Consider the following 27,343-nt stretch of genomic DNA (forward strand, 5'->3'; position numbering starts at 1 on the left):
AATGAGTTGTGTAAAAAATCTAACATATTCAAAGAGACCGTATTGCTGTATTTGGCCAGAGTAGAACTTGTATCTACTTTCTATTAGTCTAAAAGGAACTATAAACTCTACCATCTTGCCTACTTTCCAAGGACATTACTAAAAGTTAATTTTAAAAATGAAACTGTTAGGACACTCACAACTCTACACAAAATATCTATTTCAAGTTTAAATAAAACTCACTCAGGTTATGACTTGTTTAAATATATTTTATGCACATTTTCTTAGGTTATTTACAGCCTAGTACAGCACTTAAGTATTTTGGTATGAGATCCATTTACTATGACAATTATAATAATGGAAACATGCTCTGAAAACTACCCGATTAACCTTTGTTAGTGCTGTTTTTGTAAAAAGTAGTTGTAAAAATCTAAATTGTAACATGAAAATAGTAAAAAGTGCCTTGCTCTACTCTTAATGGTGATGCCTTTTGGTAGTTTAGACTGAAGGTTCAGCCTTTATTTCTTGGGTAAGCTGAGAACTTGAGCATCTGCATGAAAATGTTGCATAGTCTCTAACTGATGTGGAGCCATCTGCTGCCATCTGCTGGGGCAGCAGATGAACAAACTGATCAAAAAGGCTGCTTCTGTGCTGGGATAACTAGAGCTGCTGGAGTTTATAGAAGAATGCTGCATGAGCTGCTGGACACAATGGACAATTCTTTACACCCTCTACTCAACACAGAGGAAACACCAGTGTGTTCAGTCAGAGGCATTTTCAACTATGTCGTTAAATGTGGTACTCCCTGCCAACAGTCATCACTCTCTGGAACAAGACATGATATGGAATTATTAAATATTTCTAAGAAAAAACAAGGAAACAAAAAAGAAACCCAGCAGCAAAATTATGAATTCCCTCAGGCGATTTTTTATTTAATTGAATTTTCAACAAACGTTGTGGTCTGTTTTCACACCAAGAGATTTGTGTGACTTCATTGATCACATCCAAAAGTTCTTAAAATATTCATTCATTCATTCATTCATTCATTCATTCATTCATTCATTCATTCATTCATATATTCATTCGTTCATTCAGTGATATTGTAGGATAAAAAAGAACCAATACTGACCCCATTCGACTCCATAAGCAACCTATTTGCAATAATTTTAATTAATATCCATAAATTGTTGCCTTGTCCTTTAATATTTTGTCTTTTCTTTTTTCTCTTTCTGGTATCCAGTATCTCAAGTGTTTTTTTTTTGTCTTAAATCGATGTTGACATGGTAAGGGAAGCCAGAGGCAACTTTTAACTCAGTTTGTTTTTTGCTCTTACCATGAATAGCAAACAAAAAACAAAAAACAAAAAAACAAAAAAGGATAAGGATACACATATAGAGTCCAGCTTATATTATCCGAAAAGCTTCTTGTTCCTAGATTTGTAGTCAAGAGGAAGAAGTAGAAGAGAAAAATAATAATAACTTACCAATATTTCTCTTGGCGCTTTAAAAACACCGGGTTGATATGTAAAAGTCAGAGCATTGGATGGAGCACTTGAACGCAGCACACAGAGTCGTTTCCATGGAGGCAACGGAAGAAAACAAGTGAGTTGTTTGAGAAGTTAACTCAGCGTGACTGTTTAACAGTTACGGTCAAATTTAATGATATTTCTCATCACAAATCCATAAAAAATGTAACATATTGCATATTTTATGAATTTTTTTTTAACTGAAACGTGTACTCTGAATGCTAACACGTTGGGCTACATTATGCAAAGTTCTAAACCAGCACAGCCGTAAACGTTGCTTAGCATTGATAGTTGACAGTGTCACTATGTAATTTCCCCCTTAGTTTTTCTTTAAAAAAACACTAGCTGTTTAATGGAGGGAATCCCTTTTGTTGCTTGTTTAATGAAGGTTTGAGGCTGTTAAATTTTAAATGGACATGTCAAACGCAGGTGTAGCTCATGGGGTAAGATGGATGATTCAGTTGCCAAATCTTTTGTTTTTGTTTCACTTTCTCTTGAAACAGCCAGAAAAGAGACAGGTCCTTTACTCATTTTGTCCATTCTTTTCCTGGTCTCCTCTTCTTGTGTCTCAATCCTCACCTGAGATGTGAGTAGAGAAGACTTGGGACAATTATGTTACAAAAAGCAGGGACACAAGTCAGGAAACAAATATAAAAATGTCCAACATTTCTAAGTTATAACTGCAACATAACTTCTCTTCTTTATTTTCGACAGTTACAGAAATAAAATCTTTTTGTTCACCTAAAACATGGATGCAGAACTCAACTGTGGAAAGATGTTGAAGACCGAAGAAGAGAGGCTTTCTTCTCCATTGGATTGTCAGTCAGATACAGAGAGCTTGGCTCAGGAGAAAGCATACCAACATACTAACCACCATCAAAAGAAGAAAGCCAACAGTTTACCACAGGAACACAAAGGGAACGAGGATGCAAACGAAGATGAGGCCGAAGATCTTCAGTTGTATGATAGCCTTGAAGTTGCAGCACATTTCCAAGACGAGAAGAATCCCAACGCCTTCCAGACTGAATATTTGGAAACACAAATGGATGATGGAGGCAGAATAAGGTAAATTTGCTAATTTAGTGTTGCTGTGCAATTTTACTGCAGGCAAAGTGATTTTAAAGCTTTTAACCAAAACACAAAATTAGCAATGTTCACCGCAGTTGAATTCAGTGTGCAGCAAAATTTCCCATATAAATACTACATTTTAATTTCTGTGTAAGCACTGAGGATGAGTTTAGTTTTTATGTTTTAGCTTAGATTTTATTGTTGATTGGAGGTTGTTTAACACATGATAAAGACCAGAGGCCAGTTGCCCAAATCATCTTAAGATATTCCTTAAATTCCAAGTTAAGGAATCCAGATGAGGCACTTCTTCTTAAAGATAAATCAACAAATTCAAAAGCACCACAGATGCATCAAAAATATCTTCTGCACAGTTTTAGTAGTTTATCCATCCATCACAAGCAAGCAAGAAAGCAAGCCAAAAAACAAACTTCCTGCCTCCTGTTGCCTCTTTATAGTTAAATTAATTTTAAAATAAAAACTTTATTTTTCTCTGAGGGGGTCTTGAAAGTAACTATACACTCACCGTGTTGCATGCTGGTTGTATATCGGCTCACCTACTCATAGATGCATACCCCCAAACATCAAATTGGTCTCCATAAGTAAAACAAAACACAAAAGAACTTAGCTATAAAGATAACAGGATCAAACCATGCATCTAAAGTAACCTGAACTGAAATAGAAAGGTCCTACAATTCTAACTCATACAACTGGTTACACAAAACAGCCAAAGGCTTTTAGATTTCCTCGAAAAGTGTTTAAAGTTTCCTATTTCCCTTTAAGTAATGCTCATGCTCACCAGTGAGCTTATAGTAAAAAACTGTAAGGAATCTCTCAAACTAAATGAATTAAGGAATGAATAATACTTTATTTATCCCAGAGGTAAATTCCAGCTTGAATCTTAACTTGACTGAACTGACCATTTATAGTCAGAATGCTCTTATTAGGTCTTTTGGCCACTTCACACTGAACGATTGCTTTAAAGATTTAAGCTGCCAGAAATTTCCACTCATTTATTGATGAGTGATTTGATCTCCACAAGTAGACAGTGTCCTGCATCATTTACAGAGCTTCGGTTAAGCTCTCAGCTTCCCAGCAGTGTGTGGAATGATTGACAGCTCACACATCAGTTGTTGGTCACCATGAAGGTCATTGCATGAACAGAAGGAATCATCGTCCAGTCATGTTTTCTGTAGTCAGTGTAAAGATTAGAGTACCAACAGGTCTGCCTAGCATGAAGTATGAAAACTGGGAAATAGAATAGTCTTCATGGAACTGGTACAATTTTAATTATGCAAAATCTCTTAAAATACAGAAAATATCTTCATGATTTTTCTCATCTAAGGACACCTTTTGAGAGATTTTGTGGAACATAATTAAATAAATTCCTCAGGTAAGGTGAGATTTAAGGAGAAAAACACAGACGTTTTGTATAGTTGATCCCAGATAATTTTTATTGTGTCCTCAAGCATAAAATTTTAAAGATAATAAAGTTTATTCTTTGTTTTATAACCTGACTCACTTGTCAAAATGCTTATTAATGCAAATGTTTAATCAGCCAATCGCATGGCAGCAATTCAATGCATTTAGTCATGTAGACATGCTGAAATTCAAACTGAGCATCAGAAAGGGGAAGAAAGGAGATTTTATTTCAAAGTATTTCAGAAACTGCTGATCTACAGGGATTTTCACACATAACCATCTCTAGGGTTTACAGGGAAAAGAGGAAATATCCAGTGAGCAGCAGTTCAGCAGATGCCGACCATGTCCATCCCTTTATGACCACAGTGTAGCATCTTCTGATGGCTACTTCCTGCTGGATAATGCACCATGTCACAAAGCTCAGATCATCTCCACCTTTCCAGAAAATGAAAATGAATTCACTGGACTCCAACGGCCTCCACAGTCACCAGATCTCAATCCAATAGAGCAGCTTCGGGATGTTGTGGAACGGGAGATTCTCATTATGGATGTGCAGCAACTGTGCGATGCTGTCGTGTTAATAGGGAGCAAAATCTCTGAGGAATGTTTCCAACACCTTGTTGAATCTATGACACCAAGAATTTTCTGAAGAAAAAAACAATGCTAGGCATATGGACCTAATAAAGTGGCCAGTGTTGGTTCAATTTCATATGCAGTTACATAATTTGACCACTAGATGACAGCTGTGTTGCGTTATTCTTAATCCATCAGGTTTTAGGTGAGAAAAAGGCCAATATATGTCTTTTGCAGAAGTTATTGTCAAACATGGTGGTTAAAGTAGATGCACCAGAAAATATGAATCGAATATTGTCTTTAAAAACTGTATTTTACAGTAAACCTAAAAAACAACAACAACAAAAAACAAAACCAAAAGCATGCAATTATATAGGTTGTTGATTGACCTTGTTCAATTTTCCATTTAAATGGATCGGCACTTTCCCTGGCAGATCCAAATGAAATCAAATTAAGCAGATAAGAGTATTGTTTAGATGGAGTACAACAAAGCAAATGAAAGCAACAATCAAACCTTTTACTTTTAAACAACAAAGGGATGATAAAGGATGAATAACCTTCATTCATCACTTAACAATAAAAACATGTTTGTAATTCAGTGAGACGCGGGCATTGATGGTATATTTAGGGAGCGCGACCTAATTCTGATGTTTTTGTTTGAGGGAAATTACATTTTTGTTTTGTTGTGCTGATCACAGTAAGTGGTCATTCATGGGCCGTTAGCGAGGATTATTGTTGATGTTGTAGGATATCTTTCTTTCTCTCTCTTTTTTATTTATTTATTTATGTATTTTTTTTAAGGGACTAGCATCTGTGGTGAGGACTCCACATCCTGTTGGGCTCTGTTGTTTTGTCTCTTTCCTCCAGTTCCTGACAGATAGTCATTTGTCTCCAAATAGAAAAGGGTCATTCTCAATTTTTCCTGTCGTTAACCCTCGCCGATGCCCAGCAAGTGTTGAGTCTGCCCCCAACGCACATTGTTTCAGAAGAAAATGACCATGACATATTCTCACAAAAGGCTCTGCTTCATAGCGGCAAAGTAGCGGACGCAGCCCCTTTCCCATCACAGCCCTCTCTACCACCTTCTCAAAGCGAGTAAGCCTTTTCACACAATGCCACTCCACAGTTTACAAATCCACTGGGCATCCCTCATTCAAGCAGAAGATTCCTATTTAGGCAACTCCATTCATCTCTCCTGGCTATAATTTACACCCATCTCACTTGAAATATTGCAGCAGGATTGTTGCGCATCGACCAGTTTTTTCGTTTTCCCATTCACTGTTTGTCAAAATATTTCACTTGCTTTTGTATTTAGGTGTGTGTATCTTGGGCGGGAAATAATAGGCTGTGGTGTTCTGCCAGTGTTTGGGGCATCACGCCCAGCTGCATGTCGTCTGTAATGCATTCTCCTACTTGTTTGAGTCTGAGTCATTAGAGAGACATCCCTTACCCTTTTGGCCTCATCCAAGTGAAGGGCCCTACACCATTGCAACACCCCCCCCCCCCCACCCCACACACCCACTGCAATGCACAACACCACGGCAGGAGAATTAGACTCCCCTCGTCCTCCCAGTAAGCACAACAAAGAGGCTCTCTGCTATTTATTTTAATGAGATCTTTTCATCACCATCAGAAAGAGCATTTTAGTCCGCAATTTTCGGGCCATTTTATAAGCTGAAAATTGCCGTTTGTGAACCATTCCCTCGCTAGTAGCTCTCAAATCCTCTCTCATTAGTGTGCCTGGAGGTGAAAATACGAAAATTATCTGTAAATACAGGCTCATAATCCCCCTCATCTGTTTCAATTTCAAAGTCTCTTATAAAGCCCAGCTCTCTTTGTTTGAGGACATCATAATTTTAATAATGGTGTAATGCCCCTTGCTCCTTTGACCTCTCAGTACAGACCTACAGGGCTTTCAGGTGTCTATAAAACTCTGTTTGGACTTGAAAATGTCATTAATAAAATGGTTGCTGACAATTAAATTAATTACTAATAATTAAGAGTGTTCTGTATATATGGAGACATTATTGACTGAGCAAAACAAAAGCGCCTCAACATTCTGTGATGGTCAGATGATGTTTGTCTTTCTTTAACCTTGCAGCCAGCTGCTCTCTGAGGATGCCTATTCTCATCTCCGCTACGATCCCAGCTGGAAGACGAGGCTAAAGGGAGCCGGCCATTCTGTTGGAGAACAACACCAAAACCTCAAATATGGAAAGGGACTGGTCATTAAAGGAGGCTACAGATACGTTGGTGACACAAGTCACAAGCTGTACCATGTGCACCCACAAAGTGATCAAATTAGCTCCATAACATCTCCATTCTACACCAACTTCACTTTGCAACCAAGATCACCAGAAGCAGAGCTTACAGAGACATTAAGGACTCAAAATGAAAGTAATCAGACTTTACGGAGAGAAAAGGATGAGAAGAGTTGTGGTAGCAGTGATGAAAATATTAGCAGGACTTCGGAGACCACAAACGATTCAGAGGCTGTGCACATTCAAGACTTTCAGAACCGCTACCAGCAAGAACTGAGACACACAACACAAGGAGGAATCGTTCAAACACAGCAAACGGTACCCAAGGTTTTATCAAAGAAAAAGCCAGGAAGTGTGGTGAAGAACATAGTAGAAAGCAACAAAATCACCCTCGGACGTAACATGTGCAAAGGTGGCTCCTACGCAAGGGCCCTGGCGCTAATGCTGGAGACGTCTCCTGATGGGAAAAAGGTGCGTATATAAACTCGCTGAATAACAATTCATCTCTGAAACATGTTGGCATATCAGCATAAAGCAAAAGGCAGGTTTCCTCAAACAAGTTGCAGTTATAGAAACGGACACCAGGAGCTGCACAAGCACTGATGATGAGTTCAGGGCCACGAGGTATTGTTACCTTAACATGACTTTAGATTGCATTTGGCTTGTTACTGACTTCCACACATTTAGGAGTAAATAAGGTATTAGGAATATCAATATAGACTTAAACATTAGAGTAATGATTTAGTATGCTGCTTGGTAAATTCCAGACAGTTTTCCAGAGTATTATTGTGTTATATGAACTGATTATTCTTCATCTATTGGACACTATCTATTGGACACATCTCCTGGTCTCATTTAGGTCGGGATTGTTTTGGATGTGAACAAAGGAAAATATGTTTGCAGTTGTTCCTGAGTCCAAAGTTGACCAAATGAAAGCTGCTGGTGGTGTGTTAGTAAACAATAGTGATGACTGGATGCATATGCACAAAAAAACAAAACAAAGATACAGTGCATTCTATTTATAATTGCATATATTATATTATTTATAATAATAATAATAATAATAATAACTATTATTATTATTGTTGGTGACATTATAAAAGAGCAGTTTCTTCTTCTCTCCTTCTTCCCCCTTTTGCACCAGCTAAGCCTTTGCTCATTTAATAATATGGATTCTTTCTACGATGTATGCATTTTATTGCCATCTCCAATAACAAGTAGCAGGCTATCCTATGTTGTTTTTCTTTTACCTAGTCTGGAAATTTTATTTGACAAAGGATCGGAGCTGTTTGTGTCTGCCATCCCCACATAAACAGACATGCCTGGCTATGCAGCGCTTATTATGAGTTGATGTGTACACCAAGAACATCAGAGACGGATGGTTAGCAATGGGCTCTTAGGCATCCCTGCACCTGGCACAGTGGCATAATTGGTCAGGATGGCCTACACTCCCCATTTGTCAGGCCACAACATTGTTTGCTAGATATAACCCCCCCACACCCCTTGTTCACCCATCTGAGCCCCAACCCTCTACAATGTCTCATATCATCACCATTTACATAGTCAAGAGCTGTTAGCTGTGTGCAGTGGTAAACAGAGCCAGAGCCTTTTTTCACTCTTTAACCTGTGTTTTTTTTTCCTCGTCTTCACTGAATTCACCCATTAGTTTTCAACTGCCTTATCTCCACAAATATTTCACTTAAACGGGGACATAAGGCATAAAAGAAGGGGCAGTTACTTGCATAAAGCCTAATCTTGTGTTGAGTTTGTTGGGACAAAACCAGGTTAAAATAAGTAGATAAACTAGTCTCAATGCAAATTACTAATGAATAAAAACAACATTTTATGACAACGTTGATAGAAAACAATAAATAAAGTTACTTTGTAGAAACAAATCTGGATTTAGCAAAAAGGTGAGATGCATTTGAGTTTTTTTTTCTTAGTAAAAGGACTGTTTGGTTTCACACATTCAAAATTCCAACATTGATCAAATTTTCAGTATTATATTATTAGGAAATGTAATATCAGAGTAAATGTTTAAAAAAAAAGAGTAATTTTCGTGTTTAGAGTAACCTGATATCTTTTCATCCACTGTACTTCTTTTCCCTGCAACATCATGTGTTCAAAGAGCATCAGCTTTACAAATCAGTGCAGGACACACAGGCTAGTTGTTACTGGGCCTTTTCAAGATACCCCATTAGGTCTTTTGAGGAGAGCAGCAATCTGAAGGCAAGTTGTGATAATTAGACGTGTTATTAAATGTACACAATTTCCTAATGCAGCAAATGTTTAGCCCAGCCAAGTGGGAGAGTGGCAGTAGAAATGATTGGCTTCATCGGGGTTCAGGCCTCCTTTGATATTATAAGACAGAAGTAGCAGATCAATCTTCTGCTATTGCACTCGGCCCTCAGAGTCCCTTCTCCTTTCGCAGGCCCTCACTTCAAAGCCAGGGGAACATAATGTACAATCTTTTAATAGCTTTAGACCAAAGCTCTTGGAAGCTCTCTGCCACTGTATACCCTGCCTCAGTCTAAACACCTAATCAAGATTACCTGGGCTGGCCACAATAGCAGCTAAATGCAATTCAAGATCCACAGAGCCTTTGAAGTCTTCATTGCAAAAAGCTGATGTTTCCCGGGTACAGGAGGTAATATAGCTAGCTGCAATTGCCAGACTTTGTTGTGACATCCTCTTGCAGAGAAGCAATTACGGACCTCCCAATTTCCTAGAGAAGATATTACACAGCTTACCGAGCTCATAATGCAATTCTTACTTGATCATTTGTTCCAGTTGATTGGGATTTTTTGTAATGGCTGTCAAACGGCAATGGCAGAGGCGAATGAGTAAAGGTGAGAGGTACAGAGCATGTGTGTGTCTGTGTGTGTGTGTGTCTGTACTCTGCCGGACATAAAGTAGTCAGTTGTATCTGTGCCTGATCTTCAGACACCTGCCATCTGTAATGGCCCAGAAATACCTAAAAGATCTGGATAATGAGTTCACGTGTGTTTGTTTACAAATTGTTACTCATTACCAAATGAGTAACAATTTGTTTAAAGGTAGAGAAAGAGATTTTCCCTTGAGAGGTGAGCAGAAGTTATGGAGCTCTGATTTTGGATATTGTCACCTTCCTAAAGTAATGGCCGAAGTCATTTTTTTACAAGAATGATTTTTTTTTAAACTGTCTTATTGTGACGCTGACACCTCTGATAATGTCACCAACATCCTCACATGAACAGTTCATAATATGATCTGTTCATGTGAGGATGTTGGTGACATTATCAGAGGTGTCAGCGTCACAAAAAGATGGATGGACATGGTCAGCAGCAATACTCAGGTAACCTGTGGTGGTTAAACCAGGCCACGTTGGTACTAAGGGGACAAAGTGGGCCAAGAAAATATCCAAATTCTGATTTTACCATCTGAATGTGGAGCTGAAATGGAGACTCATCAGACCAGCAGTGTTTCTCCATCTTCTATTGTCCAGTGTTGGTGAGTCTGTGTGAATTGTAGCCTCAGTTTCCTGTTCTTAGCTGACAGGAGGCACCCGGTGTGGTCTTCTGCTGCTGTAGCCCATCTGCTTCAAGGTTGGACGTGTTGTGTGTTCAGAGATGATATTCTGCAGACCTTGGTTGGAACCAGTGCTGATATGACTACCTGTGTCCTTTCTATCATCTCCAACCAGTCTGTCCATTCTCCTCTGACCTCTGACATCAACAAGACATTCTGGTCCAGACAACTGCTGCTCACTGGATATTTTCTCTTCTTCAGATCATTCTCTGTAAACCCTAGAGTTGGTTGTGTGTAAAAATCCCAGTAGATCAGCAGTTTCTGAAATACTCAGACCAACAATCATGCCATGTTCAAAGTCACTTTAAGTAGCACCGTGTAAATTTATGAACCTAAAAATATGCGTTTCGGACAGCACCGCCCTGAGGCTGAGTAACTACTCTTTTTCTGGGATGACATTTTGTTTAACAGCACCGTGTCACATGCCAGCAAATGGATATCAACACAGTGGCTGTTTTGAGCATGCTGTGGCTAATTCATCAAACAAACGCAAGAGGACTTTATTACAGGAAATGAGAGCACAGTACAGAGCAAGAGATAAGAAGAATCAACATCAGACTGACTTTCATTGCCTGAAAGAGCTTAAAGAAGAGACAGGATGCAAGATGGATGCCAAATTCGTTGTCATAGGGGGCGCCATAGTGAGAAAATCTGCCAAAGTTCAACAGTGCTACTTTAAATCCTCTTTGTTCCCCATTCTGATGAACGCTTTGAACTTCAGCATGTAGTCTTGACTGTGTCTGCATGCCTAAATGCATTAAGTTGCTGTCATGTGATTGGCTAATTAACTGTTTAATGCAAACATCTCAATTGGTGTACCTTATAAAAAGGCCGGTGAGAGCATGTTGTCACACAATGAAACGTCAGCTTTAAGTTGCTTGTCTAAAAGTATTATTGATATAACTATTGACTGATATGTTAAATCTGAATTCTATCATTCCTTCTGACCTTCACCTGCTCCAGCTCAGAGAATTAGTGACATTCAGTAAAGGAAAAAAAAAAACCCTCTTCAGCCTGTCAATACCATCGATCCACTCAGATGGTCCTTTGTCACTGAGGGGAGCCCTGAAGTTAACTAAATGATTTTCATTACAGTGTTAACAGAATGCTTCAAACGGATACATTAGCAACAAGTGAAAGAGTAAATTGATGTAATATGATGTGGTTGAAGAAGGCAGGCATGGATGGAAATGGTGAGATATTGATATCCCGGAAGGAGGTGCTGATTTTAATGGGCCATAGTACTTATTTTCCTCGCAGTCAAGAAACAATAAAGACATAAAAGATGTTTAGATCTGTACTTGTCTGTGTTAACATGTTGCTTTTCGCTTTGTGTCCATCTAAAGGTGCACAGAAGCCTTAAGGAGACTGTAAGCTCAGAAAGCCCAAAAGAAAGTTCACCATCTGGTCAAACAGTCCAGAAAACACAACAGGTACAAGTCGACAGTGGTGTAAAAATGAAGGAAAATCTAGTTTTTATTGCCATGTTGTATTTATGAAAGCTGAATTTAAACTAGCATGGGCTACCTAGCTGCTGCACAAATTACTTTCAGGGAATGTGGAAGCAATCACTGTTGGAATTATAGCAGTAGGCCTTGCCAGAGATTATTCAAATAAAGAGTGTAGTTGGAGTAGAAATGGAAAAGACTGGAAAAACATCATTATCTTGAGCTCTTGAGCGGCCACCTTAATGTTGCCAAACGGAGAAGTATAAATATTTTCTCTGTGCAATGGGCAAAGCTGGTTTTTGCTAAATCAGTGGCATTAGATGCATGAGAAACACACTCACAGACCCTCGGCTAAATAATTTGGCCAGATCATGCAAAGAGGCACCACAGCCCTTCTTACCCTTGGGAAAGAATTGTTCCTCTTAACTAGGAGATCATGTTGCTCTGTTGTTGTTTTTGTGGTGTAAATGGGCTGATTTAGAGCTGCTGCTGCTGTTGTATCCACACCACCTTTTAGAGAAAGGCCTCGCTCTGCTTTAGAAGTTAGTACATCTCGTATATGGAGAGGAGCTTACAAACTGAAGTGCATATTAGCGATGCAATTTCAGCCGTACGGAGAGTAAACCGCTGACAAGTCTGTTAGGCAAATGTCAAATGTTTAATATGACGGTCAGACACATTTTTAGAGATAATTTTCTGGCATTACTTTAAGCTTTTCCAGTTCAGTACACTGATAGTTTTTAGTATTACCTTTGTGTCCATGTTTTTCCATACCATCTTTCACAAATAATAGTTGAATGGCAGTAATATGCTGGATAAATGTAATGAAATTGATTTGTGCCAGCAGGGACAATTATCCGTCATATTCCCATGACATGGTTTATGAATCAAAGTAGAACAATTAGTTATATTTTATGCTGTGGATTGAGACTTATGAACACCTCAAATATATTTATATCTTGGAAAATCCTCCAAGAGTCAGAATATTTATATACAGATTTTACATTTAAATCCATAAAACAATGACGCGCTAATGTCAATCATTGCTAAATTGAAGCATGTGAATAAGAAGTGATGCATGAAAATCTGAAATAAAAGGTAGTTGCAAAACTGATTGGAAATTTAAATTTATTGAGAGATTAAGCACAGAGTTGAAATGGTTTATGCACTTTTGAATTATTGGGTTTATTTTTTATGTACCTTCCTGTCAGTTTGTTGTAGTATTGTACAACAACACAAATGGATATTATAATAGCCACAATCAGTCTGGATTAGGGGGGTTGCAATATACAGGTGTGTAAGGAGAGGAATATCAATGACACGTTATTTTATTTATGCTCACTTTATTAATCAAAAACATTATAGATTACAGATCGGGGTGTCATATTTTCACAGTTCCTTACTTCCTGTTTTAAGTCCAAATCAATGATCCAAAAATATGAAACGAAGTTTAATTTTCCTTTTTTTTCAGCTTTTTGTATTATTGTGAATGCTTTTGGCCATAATAATCATGCGCTGAAATTCGGATATTGTGGCAACCCTAGCCTGAATTCACTTGCTTTTCAGAATTTTACTATGTACTCCTTCATCATCTAAATGGTTGAGCCCCATGTGCCCATCAAAAAAAAAGATTTAAACAAATTTCTTTATATACATGAATTACAAACCTAAACACTGTAAATCATTTAATACAAGGCATTAAAATGTCATATTATCAGTGCATGTTGCTTTGACATTTTACGCCATTGAAGAATGATATTCTCAAACTGTTAATCCTGCTTTTAATCTCAGGTCGGTCAAATCAGCAAAGAGGAGAAATTCCAGCAGAAGGAACATCGGAATCCCTCCAGACTGCAGCAGCCTCCTCCCTTTGTGGTCAAAGCTGAAAATGGAGACAGTCTAAGCTCTCCATCAGCAAAACCAACATGTTTAACTCATCCAGTACCACAGCAGAAGACTTCCTCACAGCAACCTGCAGTCCACCTCAACATCTTCCTCAATTCTGCGTCTGATCTCCTTCCTGTACTCCAGCAGACGAGCCAAGATGCTTTCATCAACTTAGCATCTCTACACAGTCATACCCACTGGGGTTCTCAACCTGAAGCTGCCTTGTCATCCGCACATCCAACAAATCCTGGAATATCTCAGTAAGTGCATAAATTCCTCTCCAGAAATTGGAAAATTATCTTGAACAGTGGAAAAATGAACCATTCATTCATTGTTTACTGTTTATTCATTCTGACTAACATCAGGGATGATGAAGCAATCATTCTGTAATACTGTGGAAATTATTTCATTGATGCAAGTGATTATTTGTTTAGATGTTTGATCAACGGTTAAACTTTCACTAATACCAACACCATTAATACTGGTAATGTGTGACAGACGTGGCTCGACTGTTAAATTTGTTTAAATAACGGCCAAGGTGTAGGTTTAAGTTTACAATAGTGCTGTATTAGTAAATATTACCAGTAACATTCTTTTAAAAATAAAATAAAACTAAAGAAAAGAAAAGTGTAATGGTTTTCCCAGAGGACCCGATAATCGACCACAACAGGAGTAGGATAAGGCAAAAGTGATTTATTGTATAGGTGGTAGTGCAGGGAAACTGGGACAGTCTGACAGGATGAGGAGGGAGGATCCAAGAAGATTGTGGCATACAGTAATCTGCAAAAACTCCAAATGTAAGGGCATAAATCCAAAATCCAAACAGCGTGGTCAATATAGCAGGCAGAGGTCATACACAGAGTGGCAGGAAAGAGACTACTTATTCAGGGCAGGTCAGAATCCGTGGTTGGTCCAAAACAGGGTTCGATATCCAGGTAGACTTTGGGCAAGATAATCCGATGAGGGTCAGGCAAGAGAAATCCGTGGCGTAAAAGGGTCGAAGACAGGAAATCAGGAACACGAAGCAAGGCTGGATATCAACAAGGCAAGAGCAGTTGACCATCTGGCAGGGAAGCAAAGACTGGAGAGGGTATAAGTAGAGCAGAGCACAGGTGAGACAAGGGAGTGATCAGGGAACTGCAGGTGGAGCCAATGAGCCTAATAACTGGACTGGAAGCCCAGCAGAGCAGCCACCATGACAGAAAGGAGTAACATTTTTAACAGCAAAACAGGGTTTTCTAACAGGTGCAAAATGTTAGTAAATCTGGCCTCATTATTAGACTATAAGTCATCTATTGACCTCCCTCGACACACATTTTCACAAACCTCTGCCAGGTAGTTATGCTCTGCAATTTTTTCTCCCACATTTTCAGAAACAGCTGTGTTGCATTGTTTCCCAAGTTACAAACAGACTACCGATAGTGCCCGCTGGTAGTAGTGCATGTGTGTAGAATAGCTCTGCAGATCAAAATCCTTCATTTAGTTAAATTGTTAGAAAATGAAACATTATGGGTTTAATTTCTAATTAATCAGGCAGGGTCACATGTTTAATTGCAATTAACAGTTTTGATCACTCCCACATGTTTTTTTTTTTTTTTTTTTTATAAAATAGTAACGTAATTAAGAAATACATTTACTCTATAATCTATTAATAAAAGCCTCTTTAATATTTATGCAATGATAATTTTGTGTTTTAGGATTTCTCCAGTGAAGTGTCCATTATCCTGTGAAATGGCGGGCCAGAAGTGTCCAAGTGAGACTCAGATGAAGGAATTTGTTCAGAACCTCCCTGAGAGACCCACCACCACATTATCACAGTCTTCAAGCCCTTACCCAGTTCTGCCCCCCATCAGAAAGGTGACTACAGAAGAAGGGTCTGAGCTGTGCAGAGGTCAGAGTGTGAACACCACCCACTCGATACCTAGAGACAACTCTGAGAGCTACCTGCTACAGATGGAGAAACAGAAGCAGACGAGAGCAGGGGTCACTTATAAGGTGAGTATCGGTGTATTTCAAATGAGAGAATATTGAGATGTTTCCTCAGCTCCGGAGTAGTCTCATAATAATGTTTATCTGCCAGTTAATCTCAATATCATACACATAAAAAATCATTCATACATGATGATACAAAAGTGAAAATGTTTTGTTCCTTTTTTCTTAAATATAGTTAGCCTCTAAGCAGCAAGAATTTCTTTTAATCTTTTAAAATAGTCTTGAGCAATAGTTCTCCAGCTTTCTGATGGTCTTTCACTTGTTTTCAGTCCAGTCCTTGTACCTGAACATTTTCAGAGGAATGTGCTCTTGTTTAAGCTACTTACCACTGATCTATGAATCACTCAAGCACAAAAAGACTATCTTTATAGAGCGGCATCTCTAAAAAACAGAAAAGAAAACACAGTTTAATAGAAAACAGGATTTTAGCAGCAACAAGGTGATTCCCAAAGAGCTGTTAGCTGAAAACCTGGCATATCTCAGGATGGTGTGCAGAAAGTGGAGGACAAAAGAAGAAGTGTCAGGACTAAAAAAAAAAACTATGAACAGGGTCTGAAAATAAAATGGTGTCCTGAAGAAATGGGGACAAATCCAGCTAAGACCTGAACCAGGACCTGAGAGATGCATCTGGACCTTCAGTTGATCCATCTACTGTTGGCCGAAGCCTCATCAGAAATGATCTCCATGAAAGGTGGCTGTCAAGCAGCCATTCTGAAGGAAGGGAAACTGTGTACACAAACTGGACTGAAAATCAGTGGCAACAGGTGTGATGGAGGGATGAATCCTCCCCAGATCCTGGACCTCAACATTACTGAAGCACTGTGGGACCATTTGGACAGAGAACAGGACATAAAGCTGAAACATCCAAAGTCCTTGAAGAAGCTGGGAGAAATACTCCTCGAGGCTCAGTGTAAATATTGACTCGCAGCTTGGTTAGACTTGTGCAAACTGTTTTTAACTCGTATACTGTATTTACATGCAGTTCTATGTTTGAATGCTTTGGCTTATCACTGCAAGATAAAAGGTGTCACTCAGCTACAACGTATAACACTGCAAATGTGGAAACATATTTATGGAAAATATGTTGTCTCAAATGACCTTAACTTCTAAAGTTTACAATTTGTCCAGCTGGAAAATTACCTTATGCATATATAAAACCCATAACGAGACAAAACATTTACTTTGCGGTTATTTACTCATCTGTTCATGTGAGTTTTAAACTCGGGTCCTAAAACACACTCAACACATACTTGATAACTGCATTTACATTGGAAGAAAAGAACACATTATGCAGTTTCACCAAACAAAAGTGACACATGAATTCTTCAATTGTGTGGTGTTGCCCTTTAATCCCCACGTACATAAGGGGTTACATAAATAAATGTCCCTTTGAAGTCCCAAATAATCCCCTCAGCTGTCTCCATGTGGGGACTCCTTAATCCAGCCGGAGTGTTCTGGTGACTGAGGGCACAAAACATCAGGTTAATTGTCTAGCTCCACTAAGATACACTTAATTGCTATAAGATGATGACTACATAAACCGCAGAGCTGCAGGCTTTGAGAAGCCATTTGAAGATGTGTTAGAGGATAAAGTGATTAGAAGAGAGGGAGCCTGTGAGGTGCAGGGCCACTAAAGATGCCGATTTGCATTTAATGATTTAGATGTTCTTGTTGTTCTGGTTTGTCAGGCTGGGCTATTCAGGTGGGTCTTAGGTACTCACATCAGTTTGTAGTAGTGTTTACTGCAAATATCAATAACTCTGCATAAAACAATACCAAACACTGCGGTAGTAATAGACTATTCTCAGCAGTGAAACAAAGCTCAGCGTGCTGTAAGAGATATAATACAAGAAACTGGTCAGATTTCTGGCTCAGTTCTTGGTATCAAAGATTTTAAATGATTCATACTCAGTAGCTGCACAGTGCACACAAAGTATCCCCATCAAAATAAGGATGCTAGCTGCAGACAAAGTGTAAAATTCAGAAGTGAACAGATAGTTTTTGAAACAGAAAAGACAAAAGGGATCAATCAACATTGGATGCCTCATTCCTTGACTTCCCATCTTTCCCACCATGTTACACATCATGTCTGACGAGATTATAAGATCAGTTTGTAAAGCAGTCTGACTGCAGAGCCTGGGCATAAAAGCAGATGAGCGTGACTTGAGGGTCAGAGAGAGGGGAAAGGGCTTTGAAAGAAAAGGTACCCTGTTGTGTCCTTTGCCAGCGGCTGTAGGAAACTGAAATCCTTCTTCCAAAGAGCAGCCAGAACAATCTGGAGCGATTAGCTCCCTTTTGTCTGGGACAGCTTGTAGACGGCATGCACCCATGTACACATAATCTTTTATACACACGCACCATCATCGTGTATGTGTGTGTGTGTGTGTGTGTGATGATGTGATCATCAACATGACCACCACAATCATTCTTTGTGTGAACTGACACGTTAACACACAGATTCACCATTAGTGTTCATTTTATTAGCATATACACTCAACCACGTTTTTAGTACTGGGTTGAGCCCACTTTTTCCTTTGGAACTGCCTTAATTTTTGGTGGCATAGATTCAACAAGGTGTGGAAACATTCCTCATTGATTTTGGTCCAAAAGAGAATTTCCACCACTTCCCAAAGCTGCTCTACTGGATTGAGATCTGGTGACTGGTTATCCTGCTGGAAGTAGCCATCAGAAGATGCTACACTGTGGTCATAAAGGGATGGACATGGTCAGCAACAATACTCAGATAGGCTGTGGTGGTTCAAACCAGGCCACGTTCGTACTAAGGATACCCAAGTGTGCCGTGAAAATATCCCCTACACCATTACACCACCATCAGCCTGAATGGATCCATTCCTTCATGTTGTTTATGCTAAATATCAAAAAGAAAAAATATTTTGATTTGTTTTTTTGATTTTTTTTATTAATATTGGGTTATTATTATTGTTTTGGCCATGATAATCTTGGTTAAAATCAAATATCCTGACCTAAATGATATCCATATATGTGGTGGAGAATCAAACACAATCTGATTTGTTCATGTCAAGACCTAACCAGATACTTACATGAAGTCATTTGTTTTTTGCTGGAGTGTGTGATCACATGTGTAGTTAACGTGACAGGTTAAACCTTGACCCCACCATGTTGTCTCCTAGCTTTACACAAAACATAAAAACATACAAAAACAACAGCAATATTCCTAGATTTTTGTCTATCAATGATGTTGAGTTATACAGAAATGTTCAGTTTGACAGCATCATAGAGCAACAATGTTAACTTTCAAACTGTAGACTTTCTACCTCTTTCTTTCAGGCCTACACTTTGAAAGACTACAAGCAGCTGGAGTTGGATATAAAGCTCCAAGGCTTAGGTCCTGACTACACAGCCAAGAAAAAGGCAGTAAGTGTTTTTACATTACTGTCAAACAGTTACATACAAGATGACCACTGAATCTTTGACCTACGTCACTGTATTTTATAGTAAATTGAGGAACTGATGCAAAGGGAATGTTTTTATTTGTGGCCTTTTAGTTGTACATCTTTTCCATTATCTTTTGTACCAACAGCACATTTTTCATATTAGAAAATAGATATTTCTAACATCAACATGATAAACTCTGACCGTCTATTCTAAGGACAACCATGAAGTTTCACTAACCTTAACCAAGTAATTAAACTCATTGTCAAAACAAATGTCAAGTTAAAAGAAATGTGAAATATTAACATAAAGTTTAACATTTTCTAGTCCAAATAGTAGAAACAGTGTTGACTACAGATCTTATTTTGTTCCATTAATATGAACCTCACATAAAGTGTTTTGTGTAAAAAAAAAAAAAAAAAAAAATCAGGTGATAAAAAGTAGTGTGAAAGAGTATAAGACAGTGAATTTAGTTTTTATCTGCACAAGAGTTGCCATAAAATCCAGCAGGTACAATGATATGAAACGAGTAAATACAGCTTCCTTCAGTTGTCAGGTTTTACATATCAAGACTTATTTAATTATCTGGTCTTTTCCTCAGACAGAAAACAAGACCACATATTACACTATGTCCCTATTTACTGAACAAAAGCTATGTTAAAATGCAGAAGCAGCGTGTGAAAAACTAAGTCCATCCTGTGATTCAGCAGTAATAGAAGGAATGGATTTGGAAGGATTCTGGTTATTTTTAGTGTCTTTTGTATAATGTTGCTGTAGCTCATTGTGGTTTTGGAGCATTTCTTTCAGCACTGTGTTCTTAGGGTCCCACCCCAGCATTTTTATCAGGTCGAGGTCTGCACTTGGGCTCGATTGTTGCAACACCTTAATTATTTTATTTTTCATTCTGTTGTAGATTAGCTACAACAGAATGTTCGACTGTGTTTGGGATCATTGCCCTGTTACATGACCCAAGTGGGGCCAAGCCTTAGCTGTCTGACAGATGGACTCTCATCTTACTCTAGAATACTTCATGGTTCACTTAATGCCTGCAAGGTGTCCAGGTCTTTTATCTGCAGTACCAGACCAGATCATCATCCCTCCATCACCATGCTTGACAGTTATAGATATTTATGCTAACATGCTGTGTTTGGTTTTTTTGAGCATTCTGACCAAACATCTCCACTCTGGTCTGGTCTCACACAACTGACCAACAAGTTGCCAAAACCTCTGCTTTTGTAGAGGCGCTCACACAATAATCAGTTAATCAAATGCATTTGATTGACAGCACCTGGCTGCTACTTGCCCTCTTCATTACTATCAAAGCAGTGAGGGTGGACTTAATTTTTCACAAACTGCTTCTGTATTGGTCATACGCTGTTCATCATCTTAGGATGTATATACCTCATTTTCTTTCCTTTAGTCAGTGTTTTGTAACTCAGACCTGGTTAAGGTTCAGAATAGATTTTTTTACATATACTTTTGTGTTTTTCTTTAGCAGTATGGCAGAAATGTGAATTTCCTTTTGAAAGAATCTATATTGTGGGGAAATAATAAGAGTTTTAAGGCTACAGCTCTCTTCATTTAGGTTATTCTGACATTTCTTTGTAAAATGAAACCATTTCCTTTATTATGAACTGCTTTCGGTCGTTTTTTACCTCTCACTGTCCTGAAATTTTTTACTGGCCAACATCGGAAATTACAGCATAATTTACAACAATCAAAAATCTACAAACACAAATTTCCTCAGAAACAGTGGAAACAATGATGATGAGCTGAATCATATGTGTTGAATGTAATCACAACTTTTCAGTCAATAAAGGCTTATCTGGAAGACATTAATTATGTAAACAATTAACTGATTATTGATCCAAATGAACTGCACAATAAGACCCACAGCTGGAGGACAAAGAGAGGCTTCAATTTAATATGACAAAGTAAAAAAATAGTAAAGCTGAAAACAAAACAAACTAAAAACTAAGCCACAAAAACTGATAGACACACACCAGCATAGCCAACTTGCATTTAACCATCTTCTGGAGGCGTTTACATAGTTTTTGCTAATATGAGGGAACAATTCTTGAATATAGCTTTTTTTTTTCTATTCTTTAGTCAGTGTTTTGAACCTCAGAATAGAAAATTACACACAGTTGCCTGGTATACCATGATTTAAGATTAATTTCTGCTCTGTTAGTAAATTGAAACATCATCTTGAGGAAGTGAGTCATAGAGGAAAAATATGTGATGAGAATTTGTTGAGATGGTTGATTGTCTCTCAGTGTTCGCCATCGGCCCCCCTCCGGTCGGCCGAGTTCATCATTTGGAGGCTCCCAGGCTGTTGCACAGATGAAATTACATTTACAAAGCAAATGAAAGTATCTTCAAGAAGTTAAGTGCTCTTTGTGCTTTGATATGTCTTTTGTTAATCCCCTGCTGTAAAAAGTGAGCATGTTTGGCTAATTTCCACTAAATTGAGCCCTGTGCATCTCCAGGACCGAGTCTATTAGTGAATGATATGTGTAAATGTTGATAGGCTTGCTGAAAGGCCTGCAGTGTTTGGTTTTGTGGGGCTTCGTGGAGAGGCTCTGCCGAGGGGATAGACAAGAGCGGGGCCTTAAGGGAGAAATGGCTCAGTTAATTAAAACCCCCTTTTATAATCTGCCTCTGTTTCTCTATTTTCACTCCCTCTCTCCCTCTTTCACCAACATGTTGAGAAAATGAAACGACAGAAGCTGTATTCAAATGTGATCCGCGAGCAGAACAAAAAGATAAGTAGGATTCCCTTTCCTCTGACCAAGGACCCAGAAGGCAACGACAAGAAAGTTCTCAGGATGAAGGTGTGTGTGCGTGTTTCTTTGTAAATGGATTTGTGTGTTTAAGTGTGTTGTTTAAAAAAGAAAAGCTGTGACAAAAAAAGAGTATTTGTTTAGTTAAAATCCCCATGTTGGAGTTATCTAGACTCATTGAGCATCACATTGTTGATCATTGAGTCATTTCCAAATTGATGTATGATATTATTTAAAAAATATCTAAACCCACAAATTCAATAAGTAAAATTAAACCATTATTTGTGATGTTATAATGAAATTGTATTTCCATGTTTGAATTTGCCTGTGTGTGTGCAAAACATAATTCTCCAACTTTGGTTTGATTGGAGAAGAATCTGTTTCCATTTTATCACCAATTATATACAAAAAAAAAAGTTTACTGTCTTTTCATTACAAGGTTTTATGGGTAAAATACTGGATGCAATCTCAGATGAACAATATCACATGACCTTTTTTGAACAAGCAAAGATCCAGAAGCAGTGTGTGGAAAACAAAGTGCTTCCATACTGTTTGTATAGAAGAGGGTAAGTTGCTGCCGGGTGCTGCTAATCTCATTCACTTTATTAACTCATCATCAGTGTAAGCTCCTTTTATAAAAGAAAATGTTTTCTCAGCATTCAGGTGTGGTAGCTTAATGCCAAGAAGGAAAGACATCAGCAATTATCTTAGAGAAGCAACTGTTGCTGCTCATAAATCTGGGAAGGGTTAAAATGACATTTTCAAACTATTTGAAGTCCATCATTTTGCCGAAAGAAATATTATTACAAGTGGAAAATATCCAAGACAAGTTTTCAGTCTTCTCAGGAGTGGACTACTCAACAAGTTCAGCCCAAGATCAGAACTATAAAAGGCCCAAGAGCTACAGTACATCGCAGACTCTCCAGGCCTAAATATATGAGGGGCCGTTTGAGTCATTTAGAATGACCCTTTCACAGACACGTCAAAGTCATTCACACATTATACTAAAACTTCTTGTATATCATACTGAAATTGTACACTATACTGAAACGTTTCACCAACAGGTGTGGGTCGGAACAGGATGGGTAGGGAGCCGATATGGTCTGTAAACTGTGATCTCGTTGCGATCCCACAGTCAACCGTAACCTTACCTGAGAGGCTATAGATGCCTCAGCTTCACAACAGCATAATAGTGTAGCTCCTTCCTTAAAGCAGAACCAAACCATGACTCAGAAACAAAGGAGGAGAATGGCGGTCATCCAACAGTTTTTGTTCTTTCTCCTTGGCGGTGGTTTGTAATTCCATTTTAAACAGAGATTTAATAAACAAAAAGAAAATATGTTGCTCTAAACAAGGAACTGTTCCTGCTTTGCTTTTTGATAGGTTGCATGTGAAGTGACTTTTTTTTCTTAACCAATCAAGGAATTGCAGTGTGTCAAGCTCCACTTTTTCAGGTTGCATCGGTTTAATTGGTACCCCAACGATGGGGTAAAAAAAAAAAAAAAAAAAAAATGTAGGATGGGTTGGGTCAAATATTAGGGTACCCGCCCCAGTTTTCGCATGTGGAAACATGAAAAAAATGCTTTCCAACTCTTACCCATTGGTGAAAACGGGGTTTAAAATGGCCCCTCATACAAACACCTCATACCAACTGTCAACACAGTGGTGGAAGGATGATGATCTGGGCTTGTTCTGCAGCTGCAGGTCCTGGACACTTTGCAGTCATTGATTGAACCATGGACTCCTCTGTAGAGTATTCTAGAGCACTCTAGCATTCTAGAGACCTTAGGACCCACTGCCCTGCATGGTTGGAGGTAACTCTACTTTAACAAGCCTGAATTAAATGGCTTGTTTACAGGCTTGCATAGAACTTAATAAGGAAGTTAATTATTCTGAATTAGGTGTGTTGGAGTAGGAACATGTCTAAAACATGCAGGGCAGTGGGTCATGAGGATGTGGATTTACAAAACACTGTTCTAGAGCAGAGGTCCCTAACCCTGGTTCAAGGCCCACTATCCTGCAGGTCTTAGATGTATCCCTGCTGCAACACACCTGATTCAAATGAAATGACTCTCTGACAAGCGCTGCACAAGTCTGCTGATGAGCCATTAATTTAAGTCAGGTGTGTTGAAGCAGGGAGACATCTAATAAATGCAGGATAGTGGGCCTTGAGGACCAGGGTTGGGGACTTCTTTTCTAAAGGACATGTCAAATGACTCTTGACTGAAATTGGTTCCAGTAACAGGACAATGATCCCAAACACAGCAGCAGATCTATAACAGAATGACTGAAAAATAAAAGAATCAAGGTGTTGACATGATCCAGTTAAAATCCAGACCCCAGCCTGATTGAAACTCTGTGGTGGGACCCTCAGAGAGCTGTGCTGTAACAAATGCTGCAAACCTTAATGAAATGAAGCAACAATGTAAAGTCCAGCTAGTCCAGATAAATAGATGCTCTGCAGTACACAGGTACATATGTATGTAGGTGTGCTGTATACATCTGCCCTACTTCTCTATTTGGGGTCTTGTCATGTGCTGGCATGTTTATATGGTTCCTGCTTAAAACAATGGGAACACTTAAACAACACATTTTAGATCTTGATGAATGAAATATATTTATCCATTACATAGTGGTATGTGTTGAGAACAAAATAACACAAGAATAATCCAAAGAAATGAAATCATCAAGCCATGGAAGCCTGGATTCAAAATCATGTTAAAAATGAGGGGGGTGGCAGTGGCTCAGGTGGTAGAGCATGTAGAGCAATAATCGGAAGGTTGGCAGTTCCTACTCCCCCAGTCATCTGTTGTGTTCTTGGACAAGACACTTGTGTATAAATGGTCGGTGGTGGTTGGAGAGAGGGCGTAGGCGTGGCTTGGCTGCCATGTTTCCATGTAGGTTACATCATCAATGTGAATGCATTGGGTGCTTTGAAAAGCAATTATTATTATTATTATTATTATTATTATTACAGCCAACTTCTGTGTAAATTCCTCAAGACAATTCAGAATGAGGTTCAGTAGTGTGTGTGGCCTCCACGTGTCTGTATGCACTCCCTACAACGTCTGGGCTCCTGATGAGACCACGGATGTTTTCCTGAGGAATCTCCTCCCAGACCTGGATCAGGGCATCAGTCAACCCCTGGACAGTCTGTGATGCGACGTGGTGGCGGTAGATAGGACGAGACGTGATGTGTCAGAGGTGCTGGATTGGACTCTGGTCTGATGAACAGGCAGACCAGTCCATAGCATCAATGTTTCCATCATGTAGGAACTGGTGACACACTCCAGCCACATGAGGCTTAGCGTTGTTCTGCATCAAAAGGAACCCAGATCCCACTGCAGCAGCATATTGTCTGACGATGGGTCTGATGATCTCCTCCTGGTACTTAATGAAACCAGTCGTGCTGGAGGATGTTGGAGGCGGCAGAACATTCTCCACGGCCTCTCCAGACTCACATCTGTCACACGTGCACGAGAGCAGGTTGACATTTCAATGTGAACATTTCATCCATAAACAGCACAGGGCACTAATGGCCAATCTGCCAGTCCAGGTGTTCTCGGTCAAATGCCAGTCTGGCTGCACGGTGCTGGGCTGTGAGCACAGGCCCCACTTGTGGATGTTGGGCCCTCATACCACCTCATGGAGTCTGTTTCTGACAGTCGGAGCAGAAAAATCCACATTAGTGGCCTGCTGGAGGTAATAGGGCTTAGGCAGTGCTCCTGTTCCTCCTTGCACATAGGAGCAGATAGTGGTCCTTCTGCTGGGTTGTTGTCCTCCTTTGGCCCCCTCTATGTCTCCTGGTATACTGGCCTGTCTCCTGGTATTTTTTCTGTGCTCTGCACACTGTACTGAGAGACACAACCTTCCTACCACAGCGTGCATTGATTCGCCATCATGGATGAGCTGCACTACCTGAGCAACCTCTGTGGGTTGCAGACACTGTTTCATGTTACCTCTAGTAGTGAGGGCACTAGCAAGATGGAAACATGACCATAAATCGGCCAGAAAAGATAAAGACAGGGAAATAGTCTGTGGCCAACACCTGCAGGACCATTCCTTTAAATAATCGTCTCTCATTTCCACCTGTTGTCTGTTCCATCTAAATAACAGCAGGAAACATTGATTTGCAATCACTGTTACTTCCTAACTGGATAGATTGATATCCCAGAAGTGGGACTGAGTTACATGGTAATGATTATACTAGCCCCCCCCCCCCCCCCCCCCCCCCCCCCCTCCTTTTATTTGAGCAGTATACATATTTATACATGTGCTGCACTCTTTGTTTGCATGCTTTATTACTTTGTGAGTGAAAGGTAGTCATTTTTATCTTAGTGTTCATCTTGTATTTCTAATATTACACTCCAGCCTCATGGACTTGAAGTATGCACTTAACTCATGCACTGTATACAATATTACTGTAACGGGTTTGAAGGGACAATCTGATGCAAATTAGCTGCTAGGCTAACTCTGTAGCACATGAACATTTGTGCCTTTGTACATATGCTAATTATTGTGCAGTTGCCCCTTTTTAAGTAAATAGATAAAATGAAATAAAAGAAGAGTGGACCAAAATTCTTTCCTCCACAACTATGTAATAGCATTATACAGAAAACCATTACTAAAAGTTATTAAAGGTGGTTCTACGAGCTACTGAATCATGGGATGGAACAGTGCACCGTTGCACACTCAGTTTTTGTATCATATGCCAGGTATTGTTTAACGTGTGCTCATATCTACAGATTTTTAAAACCTGGTAAGAACCAGATCATTTTTGCTTGTGTCCTGATTTGTATAACATTAAAATGGAAAAGATGTGTACTTTATTCCTCTTTACTTTAAAGAAACATAACGATATCACATGTTTTAGACGTTTGTGTTTTTCGTATATTTTATTTACTGTATGTCATATAACATATAACATATCGTTTTCTATTTTGATCTTAGGCATTGGATTATGCCAAGACCATTGTCAAACCTCTGGCATCGCATTCTCAGTCAAAACAGAGACTGAAACATCAGCCTGAAGATTTCGAGAAAACTCCTTACTTAGACGGCTTGGGTACGTCAGAGCTGGCTACATTGGAGCTCCTACGACAACGACATCTGGAAGAAAGGCAGGCTGTGGCACAATTTAGAAAAGTTCATGCCGTCTGATGTGCACAGACGTAAACTTTTTAAACTTGCCGGTGAAGATGGTCATAAAAACTGACAACTTGACGGGAGAATAATTAGTAAGATGTTCATGCAAGAATGTACAGAAACTCAACAGAAAACAAAAACAAGACCAGCTTATGAAATAAGCCAGTAGGATTTGTAGTTTTAGCTGAGGATGATGAGAAGTAATTTTATCTATGTTTTAAGATGTAGACAATCACACTTTACTGTGTCAAAATAATACAGCTGATAAATGTAATGTTCCCA

General features: G+C 39.0%; 1 protein-coding gene across 1 annotated transcript; it reads left to right on the plus strand.

Moving 5' to 3' along the window:
- Positions 1 to 1,511: 1,511 nt before the first annotated feature.
- jhy (junctional cadherin complex regulator) lies at positions 1,512 to 27,343 on the plus strand. Its single transcript, XM_042008850.1, has 9 exons — positions 1,512 to 1,580; positions 2,219 to 2,569; positions 6,666 to 7,296; positions 11,739 to 11,825; positions 13,632 to 13,987; positions 15,425 to 15,722; positions 19,029 to 19,121; positions 21,845 to 21,967; positions 26,867 to 27,343. Exons 2-9 carry the CDS (start codon positions 2,253 to 2,255, stop codon positions 27,074 to 27,076), a joined length of 2,115 nt encoding a protein of 704 aa, XP_041864784.1. The 5' UTR covers positions 1,512 to 1,580; positions 2,219 to 2,252; the 3' UTR covers positions 27,077 to 27,343.

Source organism: Melanotaenia boesemani, chromosome 15 (assembly GCF_017639745.1).
Source record: "Melanotaenia boesemani isolate fMelBoe1 chromosome 15, fMelBoe1.pri, whole genome shotgun sequence".
In the NCBI taxonomy this organism is placed as follows: domain Eukaryota; kingdom Metazoa; phylum Chordata; class Actinopteri; order Atheriniformes; family Melanotaeniidae; genus Melanotaenia; species Melanotaenia boesemani.